At 46.1% G+C, this 18,182-nt stretch overlaps 1 protein-coding gene across 2 annotated transcripts; it reads right to left on the reverse strand.

Annotated features, from left to right (window-relative positions):
* Positions 1-7,282: 7,282 nt before the first annotated feature.
* Positions 7,283-17,980, reverse strand: Pmvk (phosphomevalonate kinase). Of its 2 annotated transcripts, none has more exons than XM_087897336.1 (5): positions 17,670-17,980; positions 15,047-15,110; positions 11,945-12,097; positions 8,791-8,979; positions 7,283-7,734 (listed from the first exon to the last, which is right to left on the reverse strand). In XM_087897336.1, the coding sequence occupies exons 1-5, from the start codon at positions 17,762-17,764 to the stop codon at positions 7,510-7,512; spliced, it is 726 nt and encodes a 241-aa protein (XP_087753462.1). In that variant the 5' UTR covers positions 17,765-17,980; the 3' UTR covers positions 7,283-7,509. The 2 variants fall into 2 exon arrangements, with proteins under 2 accessions (XP_087753462.1, XP_087753463.1); XM_087897337.1 differs by having other exon boundaries at positions 8,850-8,979; positions 17,670-17,976.
* Positions 17,981-18,182: the final 202 nt, after the last annotated feature.

An 18,182-nucleotide genomic window follows, 5' to 3' on the forward strand; every position in this document is an offset into this window, starting at 1 on the left:
ACTGACCCTTGTGACTGGGTCATTTCTGTAGCTGGGACAGTGGATAAGCCTCTGCTCCAGATCCCAAGAAAGAGTCCCACACAGTGGGCCCTGGGCACCGTTCTTGTCCTCATCAGGTCTTGGACACTAGGGAAGCCCAGCCGCCTCCCCACGAGTGTCTCTCTGGTGCCTGTGGCCTGCCCATCTTCACGTCCTTGCTGCCTGGTGCCCAGTGAAGGTGGTAGCTACGGTAGGAAGGAGGTAGGCAAGAGTGAACCACGTGTATTTGGGCTGGGTCACACTCGAGTATCAGCTTCTTCTTTCGTCTCCCTTGTCTGTGAGAAATGAACCCACGGGGAAAGGAAGCCAGGAAGAGCAGCAGGGTGTAGAGCAGGGTTCTCAACTTTCCTAACGCTGTGCCCCTTTAATGCACTGCCTCATGCTGTGGAGACCCCCAACCCTAAAATTATTTTCGTAACTAAATTTTACAGCTGTTGTGAATCACAATGCAAATGTCTGTGTTTTCAGATAGTTTTAGGCAACCCCTATGAAAGGGTCATTCAACCCAAAGGGGTCATGACCCACAGGTTGAAAACCACTGATGTATAGAGGCTTGGCTGGGGAGAGCAAGGAGCCACAGCCCTTCATATCATTCGTAGGATGCCGCAGAAGACACTGGCCAAGCATCAGCCATTCTGCATTCCACTGTGAGCCTGGACACTTATTAACCTGTGAGCCCCGGGTTGGGCATTTCCTTGAGTTCCTGGCATCGAATAAATGTACATGGAAGTTACTTTCCTTACCCATTTCACGTAAAGCCTGTGAAGAACCCAGAAGCTAAGAAATCATGGAAAGCTGGACAAATTTTGGAATCATCAATGAGAGCATTAGAATGGTACACCCGATTCAGACTTTACAAAAGGCAATGGTAAAAATATTTGAAAAGATTGAGGAAATTATCAAAACTGATGATCAGGGAGAGAAGGTACAAGAATAGAATTTAGCCTTGCCATATGTGCCAGAGTCCGAGATGACTTAGCCAGAATTTTAGCTGTTTGTCTGATAATATTCTCTGAGAAGCCATCTGGCACAAAATACACTAAGTAGTCAAAGAATTTAAATGGCAACCTATAGGTATGAACGATCTGAAGAAAATTAAGTAACCAATAGTATCTTATGGCCTATATCCCCTTTTGTTAGGGAAATGGTAAAAATGTGAGCATCAAGGAATAAGGCTACCCCACATGATTGGCTTCAGTTAATCTCAGTGGTCCCAGAAGATGGACCCCAGCACCAAATCCTTGGGAAGGGCTATTACTCAGACCCTCAGGACCAGGCTCTCTACAACGGGCATGCCTTCTCCCTATGCCATACAGCAGCCTTAAATGCTTGGGGAAGGATTTAGGAACTGGGAAAGAGAATTGAATCATATATCAGAGTTAAACGGGGCCAGAGAGAACCCTTTAATGACTTTTTACAAAGATTAACTAAGGCTGTACAAATAGGAATAACAGACCCAGAAGGTAGACATGTACTTATTGAATCTCTGGCTTTTGAAAATGCCAACTTAGATGCAAAAATATACTTGGGCCTTTAGAATAGGACATCTTAAAAGTGATCGTAGACAAGAAATTCCTAGAAATGATGTCTATTCTGGGAATGGCAAAAATAGATGGTCTCAACTATCTGGAATATGTAGGAGATGTGGCAAAGGCCTACACTAGACCAATGAATGCAGATCAACAAAAGACAGTCAAGGCAACCTGATATCATCAGGAAACTCCTTGGAGGGCCTCTCGTAGGCCCCCATGTCAAACGTGGTCTAGTCATTCCCAGTCACTGTGGAGAACATGTCTCACTAGGAAGATTTTAAAAACCCAGTGCCTACTGTAAAAAAACAATACTGTTCTGGATGATGGAATAGACATGGAGGATGGATCAAAAACTCCAGTAGGAAATAGAAAATGTAAATTTTGGCAGACTTCTACAAATGATCAAAGACCAAAGCTAAGAGTGCGTATACATAACATTGTAATTGAAGGATTATGAGGCATGGGTGCAGATGTGAGTATCGTTACTCCAGAATCTTGGCATCAGAATTGGCCTCTTCAGGAGACAGATGTTCAATCCCTAGGAATTGGAACCACATCTCAAGAGAAACAAAGCACAAGATGGGCCAGAAGGACAAAAAGGAGGGCTGAGGCCATATGTAGCTAATACTGCAGTGAATTTATTGGGTTGTGACCTACTGCAGCAATGGAATACCCAGATTAACATTTTTGCTGTCACAAAAACTCATGTTTCTGGGAAGGATATTATAAGATATTATAGATAAAGGTCATCAGTCATTCAGGCTATACAAAATCACAAAGCAACTAGCAAACCTTCAGAGGTACTAACAGCCCTACCTTCAAAATGGTTAACTGAGAAGTCAATATGGGTTAAACAATGGCCTGTCACAGAAGACAAACTGCAGGCTTTACAACAGCTGGTACAGGAGCAACTAGATGCTCACCATACTGAAGAATCTACCAACCCTTAGAATTCTCCTGTATTTGTTGTTTTAAAAAAATCTGATAAATGGAGAATGGTGACAGATCTAAGAGGTTATTCAACCTATGGGCCCTCTACAATCTGAAATTCCTAAGCCTTCTCTAGTACCAATAACTAGGTCTCTCATAGTTATTAATTTAAAAGATTGTTTCTTCACTATACCTTTACAAGGAAAGGACAGAAAAATTTGCCTTCACAGTGCCTACTTATAATAATAATTCTCAGCCTACTAGGAGATGTCAATGGACCGTCCTCCCACAGGGAATGCTCCATAGCCCCACCCTGTGCCAATACTTTGTAAGTAAGCCATTGGAAATAATACATAAGCAATTTCCTAAGTCTATAATTTACCATAACATGGATGACATTTTGCTGATTCAAATGCAGATACTTTAGAATGTTTGAAGAAGTAAAGAAAGTTTTGCAAAATGGGAATTATAAATTGCTCCTGAAAAAAATACAGAGAGGGATCTTTTTAATTACTTAGGTTATAAAATAGGTTTATAAAAAATTAGAACACAAAAGGCACAAATTAGGAGAGACTGATTGCAGACTCTTAATGACTCTCAAAGATTGTTAGGAGACATTTCCAGTGTACAACCAACTATTGGATAGCACCTGATCGAATAATTCATTTAAAGAAAACCTTAGATGGTGGCAAAGACTTAAATAGTCCCATGGAATTAACATCTGAAGCTGAGAACGAATTAACAGTTGTTGAAGAGAAATTACGGAAGGTTCATGCTGATAGGGTGGATCCTAATCTTAATTGCATTCTAGTTATATTGCCATCCAGAATTTCTCCTACAGGAATTTTAATGCAGAGGGAAGATATTATCTTAGAATGGATCTTTTTAACACATAAACCAAGTGAAAAATTAAAAACTTGTATGGGAAAGGTCTCTGAATTAATTATAAAAGGAAAGTTGAGACTTTGTCAACTAGCAGGTATAGACCCAGCAGAGATTATTGCACCTTTTACTGCTGATGAAATTAAAAAATTATAGGAAGACAATGAACCCTGGCAAAGAGTTTATGCTAATTTTTTTGGGAGAGATTAATAGCAATTATCCTAAAAGTGATAGAATTAACCTTATAAATAGAACTACTTGGATTCTTACCCAAATTGTATGTGACACACCAATAAATGGAGCCTGTACATTTTATACTGATGCAAATAAATTGGGAAAGGCAGGTTACAAACCAGAAGATTTAAACAAGGTGGAACAAAGCCCTTATATTCCGTCCAAAAGGCAGAGCTATACGCTATTTTCATGGTAATAAGGGGTATTAAGGAACCTCTCAATATAGTTACTGATTCACAATATGCAGAAAGAGTTGTCTTGCATATTGGAGGCGCTGAATTTAAACTGTATGATACAGAATTGACTTCATTATTCATTCAGGTTCAAGATATAATCAGGAATAAGCTTTGTCCCATATACATAACACACATCTGATCCCATACGGGTCTGCCAAGTCCTCTAGCACAAGGTAATGCAGTAATCGATTGATTATTGATTGGAAGTGTGCTGAAGATCTCAGAATTTCATTTAAAAAAACCCATCATGGGAGCTGGAGAGATGGCTCAGTAGTTAAGAGCACTGCCTGCCCTCCCAAAGGTCCTGAGTTCAATTCCCAGCAACCACATGGTGGCTCACAACCATCTGTAATGAGGTCTGGTGTGCCCTCTTCTGGCCTGCAGACAGAATATTGTATACATAATAAATAAATGAATAAATAAATATTTTTAAAAGAATAAAGGCTCTTTGCTTTTAAAAAAACCATCATGTCAATAGCAAAGGTTTAAAAAAAGAGTTTTCTATTACATGGCAACAGGCTAAGGAGATTATAAAGAGATGTCCTACTTGCTCTTTCTATAACCAAACACTGCTACCTGCAAAGAGTAAGCCAAAAGGTACTCAGAGGAATTAAATCTGACAGATGGTTGTGTTCTACTTTATAGAATTTGGAAAATTAAAATATGTTCACCACACCACTGACACTTATTCAGGTTTTCAATGGGCAACTGCCTTGAGCTCAGAAAAGACTGATTCAGTAATTACACATTTATTAGAAGTTATGGCCATCATGGGTATACCTGCACAAATAAAGACAGATAACGGTCCAGCTTATGTCTCTAGGAAAATGAAAGAGTGTTTTGCTTATTATAATATAAAGCACATTACAGGTTTATCAAATAACCCTACAGGTCATACAATAATCTTTTCCTGCAGCAATCTTTGAAGTTTCCAGGATGGAGATGGGGTCCCACAACAACCACTCCACCTGGTTGATATGATGTCATGATGCTGACAGCACTACTATAAGACCAGTTTTAAGTACCAGCTGCTCAAGATGGTTCCAACTTGGTTAGCTGAAATGGTGCACTTTCTTACAACATTCTGGCCAGAACTCCAAATAGGATCCTCAGAAAAACCCTATCGACTATTCAGGGACCATTTGCAATTATACTGAACAGTAATCTTGAAACTTAACCATCATTTTAGTTTTACGGGTTCACACAGAAAGAACAATATCCCCGTGACAGCTGGAAGTAATGGAAGACGAGATGGCCCTTCTCCCAGTGAAGTCTGTCCTCAGGGTTAGGGACATCAATTAGGTGTTGATTATTACTGGTATAGGGTTGGGGGCTGAGGGTTGGGGTGGAAATTATATAGGCTCGGGGATCTCTTTGAAAAGAAAAAGGAGGAAACTGAATGGAATAACAGGTAGACTAATGTGAGCTTACTTATACTAATAATAATAATAGTGAGGAGACTGGAGAGATGGCTCAGTGGTCAAGAGCACTGGCTGCTCTTCCAGAGGACTCAAGTTCAATTCCCAGTAACCACATGGCAGCTCATAACTGTCTATAACTCCAGTTTCAGGGGATCTGACACCTTTACACCAATGCACATAAAATAAAGTAAATTATTTTTAAAAAAAGAAAAGAAAAAAATAATAATAATAGGAGCTGGAGAGATGGCTCAGAGGTTAAGAGCATTGCCTGCTCTTCCGAAGGTCCTGAGTTCAATTCCCAGCAACCACATGGTGGCTCACAACCATCTGTAATGAGTCTGGTGACCTCTTCTGGCCTTCAGGCAGACACGCAGAAAGAATATTGTATACATAATAAAATAGATAAATATTTAAAAAAAATAATAATAGTGAGTAATAGAGTGAATACTTATGAGCTATTATTTATGGGCAATTTACATTGGTATAAATTCTTGTATATTGATACAAGTTCACATTATATTTGTTATATTGAATATGCTATTTCTGTTTACAATATTTGTACACATATACAAAGTTATTCTGTCAGATAGTATACATGCAAGTTTCTACCTCTGTTTAAGACATTTTGTATATTGATACAATTTTAGGATATATTTATCATATTGCCTTATATATTTCTACATACATTGTTTACATTTTTAGGTCACTGTCCTCATTTACTGCACAATTGTTTAGAGATTCTTTAATATTCTAATATGAAGTTTTAGTTTTTAGGTTATAGAGGCATTAAGTATTATAGGTCAATAGTCATTCATGTTTGTCATACTTATAGTTAGACTAATCAGGTTCTTTGGATACACAGAGATTTCATTCTGCATAGATAGATAATCTTCAACCACTTCATTGTAGAACATGGCATAGGGTTCTGTTGAAGTGAGACACGATTGCTCCTGGCAGCACCAATCTATTCCCGACAGAATGTTGAGCACCAAAGACTCTCCACTTGGAGCTTATTTCTTCTTGGCAAAACTGGCCTTTGAGCAAGGAACTGCCCATGCCTCAACCACTGACAAAGTGCACGATGTCAACTGGACAAGCAGGATATAAGAAAAAAAAGACTGTCAAACCTTGCCAACACAGGGTAAGAAAGTTTTGAAAATTTTTCCTGCCTCTGAAAATGGTCTGTCAGTTACTCTAGGCCTTAGCCAAAGTTGGCTGCTCCAATGTTGCAAATGAGGTAGCCAGTTGTCTCTGTCACCTACTATACATTTTAGAAACTTCTTGATTACACTTCCTGCCTACTCAAGTAATATCATCTCCCTTCTCAGGCCTTCAGTGGGGCTGAAGATCAGATAGTTGTAGTTACTGTCCTCTTATGATTTAGTCAAGCCATTTCTAATATAAAACTTAGACCCCTCAGGATAGAATGATTATTGAAACATTTGCTAATTATAATTAAAATAAATAAAAATATTGTTTATGCTGGTTGCAATTTTAATTTTTATACTTGATATTTGTTTTTATTGTATATAGTTTTGTATTGGGTTTGGAACTCTCTTATTTAGACAAAGGGGTGGGGGAGATGATAGGGAACCTCCTTCAGCCAATAGCTTTTGAGAGGCCGGACCAGGATGAGGTGTGGCTTTGGGTATCAAAAAGCCATGGTCCAGCCCGCTCGCTCGTGCTCCACACCTGAACATCGGGCCTCCATTCCCATTCCCTGAGTTTTCCCTTTTAATAAAGAAAAGCCTTAGTATACCCTATTTGGAGCTAGTATGGGATTGATCGGTATTTCCCCCCATCTGACATGTTCTGATGCATTCTGCTTCAACACAGAGAAACCTGTCTCACAAAAAGAGATGGGGAGGTCTGTCCCAGGCTTTAGGCTCAGGTCCACCTCTGCGGGATCCGCTCCAGCCAGGTGCGAGGCAGAGCAGGGACCCACATCAACCCCCACACCCCAGCTTCTCTGAGAAATCAGGGAAATACGAGGTCTCTAGCTCTGAGCTGTGTTCCAAGGAGGTTTATTAGGATTCCAGAGCCGAGAGCATACGCACAGGGAAGCGAAACATCCAGCTCAGCATGGCTGGCCACCCATGGGCACGGTAATGTTCCTGCCTGCAGCAAAACTGAGGCAGGGCAACCTCTCCAGCGAAGGCAGTACACCAGAGGTTTCCAAACGTGTCCGCTGCCCATGAGCGTCCTCCTGTTCCTCAGACTGTCTGCTCTGTGGCCTCAGCCAAGACTGGGGACCCACATCTGGCAGAGCCAGGGCTCGCCGCAATGCAGCAGTCTCTGCCCACCCCTGACACTGGATCGATCACTAAAGTTTGGCACGAATAAACCCCAGCAGGTTCTCCAGCTGGTCTTCCAGGTTCTGCTCATCTCCATGGTTCTCAATGACCCAGTCAAAGCTCCCGAAGTTGTCCAGGCCACACTCTGACTCGGCATCATCCACCCCTGGGGGAAAGAGCAGAAGAGTCAGGCCCCAGCCCTGCCCATACCAGGCACCCACCCTGTGCCTCCCCTCTGAGAACCTCTGCAGTTCGGCTGTGGCCTCCCACTACCAGCTGAGCTCCCAGGCAATCCCTGGAGAAATCACTCTGCCCTTGCTGCTGCCTACAGAGAGAAGACTGGGTCATGGAAAACAACAGACTATCCAAGAGGGCTTCACACTGTCAGGCCAGGTTAGCTCATGCTGGACTGGGGCCTGCTGGGAGGCTGTGTCCTCAGGGTTGGAAGTGGGGTGAGAATGTCTCCTCCTCCCACTCTTCAGAGCCTTGAGAAAGAGCCTTGGCCCTCGTCTGCCACGAGTACAGGAACAGCAGCATCCTCATGGCAGCTGTAACATGAGTAGGAGAAAGCGTATACAGCGCCAAACATACACTGGGCACTCGGGAGGCAGGGGCAAATGGATCTCTGGGAGTTCAAGGCCAGCCTCGTTTACAAAGCAAGTTCCAGAACTGGCTCCATGGCTACTGAGAAACCCTGTCTTTAAAACCAAAACACATCAAACACAGGCTGGCTTGCCAGAGCGCCCAGGAGATGCAATGTTAGTAGCAGTCACGATCATTAGATCTGAGTGTATTGCTAGGCATAGTCTCAGCACTCGGGGAAGCAGAGGCGGGCGAATTTCTGTGAGTTCAAGCCTTCAAGGCCAGCCTGGTTTACAGAGCGAGTTCCAGGACAGCCAGGACTACACCAAGAAATCCTGTCTTGAAAAAGAAAAATCTGAGTGTATCCGAGGAACAGTATCCAAGGCAGGGCAGAGGCCTGAGCTGTACTTCAGAACTGCCTGCAAAACAGGTCCTGAGCTGCCACCACCGAGGCCCTGGAAAACTTCCTGGCTACGCCCTGATCTGTCCATTAAAGAGAAACAGGGTTTGTTCAGCCTGCTCACAGTCACTCAGCCCCCACCAGGTTGGAAAGCAAAGTCTAAGAGCCACAAGAACGGGGCCTGGCCAGAAGCTACTGGCCTTGACACAACAGTCAAAGAAGACAGCCTGGGAACCTGACCTGCCTTGGGTGGCGGAGCTGAGTGCTGAGCCTCAGGCTGAGCGCCATCTGCAGCTTACCCGGTGTGAACACCCAGCCCCGCTGCTGCCGGCTCTGCTCCGACGCTACGACTCGGACTGTTTGTGTCACGGTCCCATAGACCTCCCGAAACCACTGGATGTCAGACACCCTCCGTGTGTCACTCACCAGCTGCAGAGAAGAGACAGGGGACCATTAGGACAAAGTGCTGGGGGTGGGGGGCAGTACAGGGGCAGTGCTACAGACGCCAGAGAAATGGTGCAGCTCTAAGGGGCACTGCCAGCGCTCACTATGCACTGGCACTGTGCCAGGTACTGAGGACGAGTCATAAACAAAACACACCTTGCCCTGCTCTCTTAGCTCTGGCTCATACCATACAGCAGGCGAGACCAAAGACACACAGCAGCTCCTCCAACAACCAGGGACCACAGTACAGACAGAAATGTCAGCCCAGAATGGCCGAAACGGAGCTCCTCAGCTCCTGAACTCTCCAATCCTGACCCTTCCTGTCTCAGAAAACAACTTGTCCAGCTGCTCAGAACAAATCCTTGTCCTCCACCACCCACCCCGCTCCTGCCGGCTCTATCCTTAAAGTCCATGTAAAAGTGGCCCCCTCCCAAATCTCTCACAGCCCCTGGCTTCAGCCACTCACTGGCCTGTCACCTGGGCCCCTCTACCAGGCGTCTCTGCTTCAGCTCTGACCTGCCCTCCAGCAGCCAGAGCAAGTTTGCTAAATCCTTTGGTTTTGGGACAAGGTCTCACTACGTAGCCCTGCCTGACCTCAAACTTGCTAAGTAACTAAGGCTGACCTCCAACTCCCAATGCCCCTGCTGGGATTACAGGCATGCATACCACATCTAATAATCCCAGGTGTGGGAATGTGTGTGTCTGTGTATAGTATGCGTTAATGAATGCATATCACACGTGTAGACACATGTGCAGTATAAGCGGATGTGCCTGTGTGTATATGTACATGTGTGGAGGCTAAGGTTGATATTGGTGTCTTCCTTGATCATTCTCATGCTCACCTGCCTTTTTGCTAGGCAAAAAGGCATGGTGGCACACACCTTTAATCCCAGTGCTCAGGAAGCAGAGGCAGGAGGATCTCTGAGTTCAAGGTCAGCCTGGTCTATAGAGCAAGTTCCAAGACAGCCAAGGCTATACAGAGAGATCCTGTCTCAAAAAAACAAAAACAAAATAAAACGTAAAATTAAATACAGTGTGTGTGGGGGAAGACAATTCAAAGGGGTCAATTTTCTCCTTCTATCATGTAGGTCCTGGGGATCAAACTCAGGTCTTCGGGTTTGGAAGCAATGCCTTTACACTGAGATACTACACCAGCCCCCACCTGGCTTTTTTAATGTAGGTTTGGGGGAATCTAAACCTCAGGACTTTATCCACTGAGCCAGCTCCCCAGCCTCAGTCATCAACCACACTCCTACCAACAACTACCTCCAGATATTAAAACATGCTCTACCACTGGCCTGAACCCCAAACTGCCTTTTAATTCCTAAACTGTGTCTTTTCTCAGAACTCTCCAGTGACTTCTAGACTCTTCTAAAGCCTTACAAGGTCTGCCCTTAACCTCCCACAGCCACTACAATGGCTGTTTCTCAAACAGGCCCCTCTCCAGTCTTCACATTCTGGTCCCTCTTTCCAGAAAGCAAATTCCCCAACCACCCATTCAGCTCACTCCTTCATTTCCTTTAGGTTCTGCTCCGACCTCACCTCCTCTGAGGCCCTTAAATAGCAGGTTCCCCCGGCCCACACCCCATCTGTCTTGATCTGCTCTGCATGGCATCATCTACCCTTACTCAGTACCCGACTCCCCCAATCCTAGCTGAAACACTAAGTTCTTTGAAGGTAGAGTCTTCATTGCGTTCATTTTGCTTCAGGACATCCTCATAACCTGGAGAGGTGCCTGGCACAAGGAAACACTCCGCAGTTAGCATGTGAATGAATAAGCAAGGTCCAGAACAGAGTGCGGTGGGCTACTTAAGACCTGGGGATGTGGAAGCAGGAGGATGGGGGCTCAAAGTCATCTTTGCTAAGTGGATGATTCAAGGCCAGCCTGGGCTATATGAGACCCTGTCTTAGGAGAAGGGGGTGGGGAAGGAATGGTAGGTATCCAGGAAGCTTCCCCCATGGAGGAGACATGAAAATTGTTGGAGTAAACCAGGTAAAAAGGGCAGGAAAGTGTTGTATATTTTGTTTGTATTCTGACAAAGTTTGCCTGGAGATGAGAGAGTGGAGTTAGTCACTAGTTAACCACAGAAGCTGGGCAGTGGTGGCTTGCATCTTTAATCCCAGCACTCAGGAGGTGGAGACAGGAAGAGACAAGGTGGGGTGTAGACGGGCTCTCAGCCTTTTGGATGCAGAAGGAGACAGGTAGGAAGCAACTGGCAGCTGCTCCCGGTTCTCTCATCTTCCAGGTTTTTATTGACTAAGATTACTTAGACTAATGCTTCAGGAAAGGGCAGGCAGGAAGAAGACACAAAGTTGTGACCCACCAGGCATGGTGACAGATACATTTAATCCCAGCACTAAGGAGGCAGTGGCGGATCTCTGTGAGTCTGGGGCCATCCTAGTCAACAAAGTGAGTTCCAGGCCAGCCAGGGCTACGGGGGGGGGGGGGGGAGGAGAAAGAAGCAGCAGCAGCATGATTGGCAAATGATTGTGGCCAGGCAGTGATGGCACACACCTTTAATCCCAGTACTTAGGGAGGCAGAGGCAGAGGCAAGCAGCTCTTTGTGAGTTCAAGACCAGCCTGATCTAAAAAGGAGGAGGAGGAGGAGGAAGAAGAAGAAGAAGAATCAGCTGGTGGCTATAGCTGTTAGAAGGAGAAAGGATGTAGGAGCTGCATCAAGACCCCAAAAATTATATGAAAGCTTGGGCTTAGTTCACGGGGGTGGTGGGAAGCCACCAGTGCTTTCTAGGTACACCAGTAACATATGGTTTACTTTTGGAAAAGTCACTCAGGCTTGTGAACATAAATAGCTCCCGGAGGCAAGAGACACCAACAAGAAGACTATTGAGATGTTAGAGGCTTGGACACAAGGTGCCAGTGAAGATGAGAAATGGCCACAGGAGAGGCCTGGGAAGACAGATTTTGTCAGCCATGGCTGAGGCCTCTTACCCAGATAGGCTGGGACACACCTTCCACAACTTTCCGGCAGAAGAAGCCTGGGTCGGCCTGGCGCTTCTCCTCTCCCCAGCAGATCATGTCCCTTCGATAGGCTTCCTTGTAGGTGCTGGCATCCAGGAGTCGCTGGAAGTCCAAGCCATGCTCCTGCAGGAAGTACAGTTCATCTGTGACATGGTCCTTAACGGAGAAGAACCAGTCCTGCCTGGCACCGCCTCCCTTCACGGGCACCAGCCAGCTTGGAGCATGACAACGGCCGCAAGAAGAGGGCTCAGCAAAGGGGCACCCGAGACGCCCAAAGCTGGAGCTCTTAGGATAATTCCAGAAAATGTCTGAAACGTGTGGTCTAGTTTTTCTCTTCCTAGGGTTTCGTTTTCCCAACTATTTCTGACTTAAACTAATCTTGAAATTTGAAATTAGTTTGCATGCCCTGGCGTTGGCCTATGACCAAAGCAGGAAATTTGGAAAAACCAAAGCAAAGCTGCATTGCAATCAGAAGTCCTGTATCCTTCTGGCGTCATCTGCCTCCATCGCAAACCCCAGAGATACATCTCCCCCCCCCCCCCAGCCTTCTCTATCCCCAAGGCCCTGGCACTTGGCTGAAACAGCATCACTCTATTTGGCTCTGAGCAACCAGAGGACCCCTTGGGCGGGGGAGGGATACCCTGACCCCCAGGGAACTGCTTCTAGCCCTGCTCTCCCCTTTCCAGAGACAATGACAAGCAAAGCGTCCATCCAGATGGCTCCAGAACAGGAAGGGTTCTCAAAAATATCACCCAGAGCTGGGTGGTGGTGGCACACACCTTGAATCCCTGCACTCGGGAGGCAGAAGTCAGCAAATCTCTGAGTTAGAGGCCAGTTTGGTCTGCAGAGCAAATGCCAGGGCAGTCAGGGCTACACAGTAAAACCCTAGCTAGGAAAAGAATAAAAAAAAAAGGAGGAGAAAGAAAAAAACAAGATCACCCAGAGGCTGGAGAGATGGCTCACCCAGAGGACCTGGGTTCAATCTCTCACCCTCACGCAGTGGCCCACGAATGTCTGTAACTCCAATTCCAGGCAATCCAATGGCCTCTTCTGGCCTCCAAGAGCACCAGGCACCAAGTAGTACACAGATATACATCAGGAAAAATACTCATACATATAAAATAATGTTTAATTAAAAAAAATTATCCAGTTCATGTGCTGGTTCCCCTACTGACTCGAAGGAGAGAAACCCCCTCTCCTGGGCTTTCAGCAGGTGAGCAGACCTGCCTGTGAACTGTTCCTGCTCAGGAGCATCCTGACCCCAGCACCACTGGTGTTTCCCACCAACCGAGAAAATCAATGTGTCATGAGGTTCCCTTAGGTGCTGGGGGGGGGGGCACTGCTGAGCCGTCCGACTCGAGGGCCAACAAGCCCTCTGGGCCCCTATGGAAGTTTCTGAAATGCCAACTCCTGAGTCTGGGGATATTATAGGTCAGTGGTAGATCAGAGTACTTGTCTAGTGTTTCTGAGGTCAAAGGCTCTAGCCCCAGCACTAAAGGAAAATGAACTCCCCTCCAGCCCCAAGCCTGGGGCCCGAACCTAGCTTGAGAACTTCAGAAGCAGACAGTGGCTTGAAACTGCGCCTCAGGCCCCACTGAGGAGGGCTACAGTCCCACCCCCACCCCGCCTTCTTTCCTCCTGGGCTAGAGGAGCTTCTCCATCCAGCTTCATTTGGGAAGAATTCTCCTTAAGAAATAAGGAAACCTCTGCATCTCCTTACCCTGTGGTCCCTCAGCTGCTACCCTAGGACTAGGTCAGCAGAGCTGGTAGAAGTCCGAGGGGCCAGGACTGCAGGTCCAGAGATTTAGACTAAGGCCACCTCTGAACACGAGGCGGTGAGCACACGTCCCCGGAAGGGTGCACTAGGACCAGCAACCAACGTCGGTGACCAAAGGCTTCACTGTATGAAAACCTGACCTTGCCTCTGCAGCTTGCCCTGAAGTCTGTCTATTTAATTTTTAATCCTATTTTAATAATCAATAATCTTATTTTTTTCTATCCACATGATTTAAAATTCAAAGGAGGCCAGACTTGGTGACATACACCTTTAATCCCAGCACTCAGGAGGCAGAGGCAGATGGATTTCTGTGAGTTTGAAGCCAGCCTGATCTACAAAGAATTCTCTAAACCAGCCAGAGACCCAGTTTCAAAATAATAATAGTAAAATAGCGACAACCAAAATTCAAAAGACATGTGTTCATTTACAATAAAAATCCCTTTCCCTCCCCTGCTCCCCTCCCTGCGGCAGCCAGCACTACAGTTCCTATGGTGTCTCTTCCAGCAAGGCAGGTCTGCATTCCTGGCAGCTGAACAGAGCGCAAAAGGACAAGCACCTCATAATATGTACTTGAAGAAGAGCTGGATAGATGAGCAAATGATGTCTTCTTTTTTCTTTTCTTTTTTTTTTTTTAAGATAGAGTCTCACTCTGTAACCTTGACTGGCCCAGAACTCATTTTGTAGACCAGGCTGGCCTCAAATTCATGGAGATCCACCTGCCTCTGCCTTCTGAAACTAAATGCATACGCCACCATTTATGGTCCTGATTCTCAGTTACTAGTATGGTTTGTCCCCAGTATGGTGGTATTGGATAAGGTGCCTCAGGTATTGAGGCTCTCAGGGAGGAGTAATGAGCTCCCACTCTTGTAAGACTGGACTGGTCACCCTACATGTAGGTTACTATAAAAAGGATCTAGGCCTCTCCCCTCTTACAGCATAATCCTTTTGCCCACTGTTCTTCCACCAGAAGCTAAGTGGATGCCAACACCACGTTCTTGGGTCTTCAGAACTTGAGTTTCCTTTTTCTGTACAAAGTACCCAGCCTCAGATATTGTGTTATACAAAAACAAACTGCATAGGGCAGCAATACACCGCTCTGAAGCTTGGTGTCTGCCCACTTGTCAACACACCTCGCCAACTCAAGTGTCTACCGCCTTTCCTGGACCCTTTCTTTTTCTTTTTTGTTTGTCTGTTCTAAAGGTAGGGTCTTATATCTAGTGACCCAAGCAGCCACAACTCCAAAACCCAAGAGCAGGCTCCTCCCAGCCCCCCAGACACCACAAGCCACCACCTACCCGAGCATACTGCTCCTTGAGAGGACCAGAGAGCCGCAGGACCGCACAGATGTTACCTCCAAGTCTATGGGACAGGGAATCAGAACCCAGTTAGCCCTCAGCTGCCGAGAGTCTCCCGTGTCTAGAAGGGGAGCCCAGTACCTCTGCTGCTCATTTCTACTGGAAGAATCTATTGGGCAGGTCTCCCCTTCCCTGATCCTCTTTGCTCAGTTATTAAACAAAAAATTAATGAAGATAACATCACCTGCCCTATCACTCATACAGGATTACTATGAGAGTCAACAGAATATAAAAGAGCCCTGAAAATAACAGGTAGAACCGATAAATAAGTCCCATGGAAAACTCCAGGCCTGGCGATATTCTGGCTGGATCAGATGACTGCTGGGACCCTAAACTCACTCTCTTCAGAGTCACAGAGATGCTGAGATAAACTGACTGAAAGTAGTTTTCCCTTTAAGTTACTCAGTGCCTCAGTGCACCTGGCATGGAGATGCTCACAGTGTGCGCAAGCACCTACACGGTGAAGTAGGTGCTTCCCCTTCTTCCTTTTTCTGGTGTGTGTGTGTGTGTGTGTGTGTGTGTGTGTGTGTGTGTGTAGGTCAGAGGACGACTTTCAAAAGTCATTTCCCTACTTCCATCATATGAGTTTCAAATCAGGCTTGACAGCAAGTGCCTTTACCTGCTAAACCACCTCACTAGCCCACGTCTCATGTTCCAGATGAAGTAACTGAGGCTGAGTGAAGAAAGTTAACTAAAGTACCATTTGTTAGTAATGAAAACTCAATTAAAAATAAGCAACACTTTATTCCTGGCTAGGAATCATTCTAATTCATTTGTTAGTTCACTTAACTCCTCTAACCATCCTATATAACGCCCGTTTAGCAGCAGGCAATCTAGAACAGACCAGGTAAGAAGTCTAGCAGAACACACACTAAATGCTGAGCCAGGACATGAATCCCCAGCAGCCTAACGCCAGCATCCAGGCTCCTGACTACGTTTGTAGCTAAGGACTGATAAAATTTAGAAATTGATGATGATTGTTTAGTAATAAAGGATCTGGGTAATGGCCTCTGGCCAGGGCTCCTCTGAACCTCTTAGAACAACTAGGGTACCTAAAACTTGGTGCCACCACCACATTGGTCTTGGAGAAAAGCTCCACTTTTCTTTCTCCCTCTTCTCTGTTCTCCTAGCCCAAGCCCCAGCCTCCCACCCACCAAAAAAATGCTCCCTAGAATGTCTTATCACTTAAGAAAAATACAGGGCTGGGGAAATGGCCAGCCTCATAAGCCTGATGACCTTGGTGAAATCCCCAGAACCCATGTTTTTAAAGATGGATGTGGGCCAGACATAGAGGCAAATGCCTTTAATCCCAGTACTTGCTGTTCACAGACCAAGGTTCCATTCCCAGCACCCACACAAAGGCTCACAACCGTCTGTAACTCCAGTTCTGGGGATCAGATGCCCTCTTCTGGCCTCCAAGAGCACACACAATGCAGACACACATTCTAGCACAACACATACCCACAAAATAAATAAACCTGTAAAAACAAATAACTAGAAAGGAAGGACAGAATGAGCGAAAGGTATTGTTTGGAGGCAGACAAAACTCAATTTGAATTCTAAATTTGCTACTTTATGACCCCGGAAAATTTTAACATTTTTGTGTTTGTTTGGATTTTGGTCATTTTGTTTTTAGAGACAGGGTTTCTCTGTGTATCCCTGGCTGTCCAGAAACTCACTCTGTAGAACAGGCTGGCCTCAAACTCATAGATCTTCCTGCCTAAGCCTCCTGAGTGCTGGGATCAAAGGCATGCACCACCACTACCCAGCTTTGAACATTTCTCTCTCTCTCTCTCTCTCTCTCTCTCTCTCTCTCTCTCTCTCTCTTTCTCCTCTGTAACTTTGGAACCTATCCTGGAACTAGACCAGGATCACAGAGATCTGCCTGCCTCTGCCTCCCAAGTGCTGGGATTAAAGGCATGTACCATCACCGCCTGGCAACATTTATTTAATAGTCAAAACTCTCATCCACTCTGGCCTTGAACTCCTAGGTTCAAGTGATTCTCCTGCATCAGCCTTCCCTGCAGCTCGATTACACACACACCAGGTTTTAGTTCTTAAGGGCCCCTGCTTCCACGTTTGTGGAATTGCTAATAACACTACTTGACAAAGAAGCTATGTGGGTTAAATGCATTGTGCCTGGCATAGAATACCCAATCAACCCCTGCAATTACAAGGTCTTCTGGGCAGATTCTCTTTGGAACGGACCCACTCAGGCCGTGGGTCTTGAGAAGACCCTTGCTGTCACTTTAGTCTCCTTATCTGTACCAGTTACCTCAACACGGTCGTGAAACAGGAATGGCACACTGAAGATGCCTGGTAGCAATCGTAATTGTGTTTCTTGAAGAGAGACCTACAGCTTCAGAATTCTACAGAGGCAGTTCCCTGGTTCTCTAAGGAGGTCGTGTGCAGGCTGTTGTTTCTCTGACGGTGAGGATCTACCATCTACAGTCTCCTGACCTGCGTCATTCTGCCCTGCCCCTCCTGCCCTCGGCGAGCCCCTCCATCATGCCCACCACTTGCGGTAGCGCCCTTCCTCCGGCTTCCCTGCACCCGCGGACACCTGCTCTGCAGCGCCTCGGTCACGAAGTCCTTCCCGGATTTTCTCTTCCCGCTAAACAGCAGCACCAGTCGCGGGGCTCCTCCGAGAGGGGCCATGGGGTCACCACGCTTCACCAGGCCTAAAGCTGACACTTCGGACCCCTGAATTCCAGCCAAACACGAAGTGGACGCATCCAGTAGGAGCAGAAGGGAGGAGGTGCCCCGCCCCCTCTTCGCACCACTTAGCCCAAGTCGAAGCCGCGCGCCGAGGAAGCGCCAGAGAAGTCGGAAGGGAAAGAGCCTCACGTTCCCCTGTCAAGGAGTCCACCCCCCCCCACCACGCACTTAGAACCGTCCAGCCCCGCCCAGAAGTGACGTCACGACCCCGCCTCCTCGGCTGACAGCCTGAGCCGAGGTAGACGCTGCGTGGGAAGCTCGGCCTCACATTCGCTTCCTGACAGCCCTGCAAACGGAAAGGAAAAGAAACATAGTAATGTTGAAGGCATTTTCAAATCTGCGTCTTTATTTGTGCGTT

The sequence above is a fragment of the Myodes glareolus genome, chromosome 17, assembly GCF_982192425.1.
Source record: "Myodes glareolus chromosome 17, mMyoGla1.1, whole genome shotgun sequence".
Taxonomy (NCBI): domain Eukaryota; kingdom Metazoa; phylum Chordata; class Mammalia; order Rodentia; family Cricetidae; genus Myodes; species Myodes glareolus.

What these genes read in the sequence shown, in the direction of transcription:
- Pmvk (XM_087897336.1), bottom strand. Translation starts at nt 17,764, where the DNA reads ATGGCCCCTCTCGGAGGAGCCCCGCGACTGGTGCTGCTGTTTAGCGGG. An exon ending in ACCGAGGCGCTGCAGAGCAG is followed by an intron (nt 15,111 to 17,669) that starts GTGTCCGCGGGT and finishes CCTGTCCCATAG; the next exon opens with ACTTGGAGGTAACATCTGTG. An exon ending in TCAAGGAGCAGTATGCTCGG is followed by an intron (nt 12,098 to 15,046) that starts GTAGGTGGTGGC and finishes TACTTCCTGCAG; the next exon opens with GAGCATGGCTTGGACTTCCA.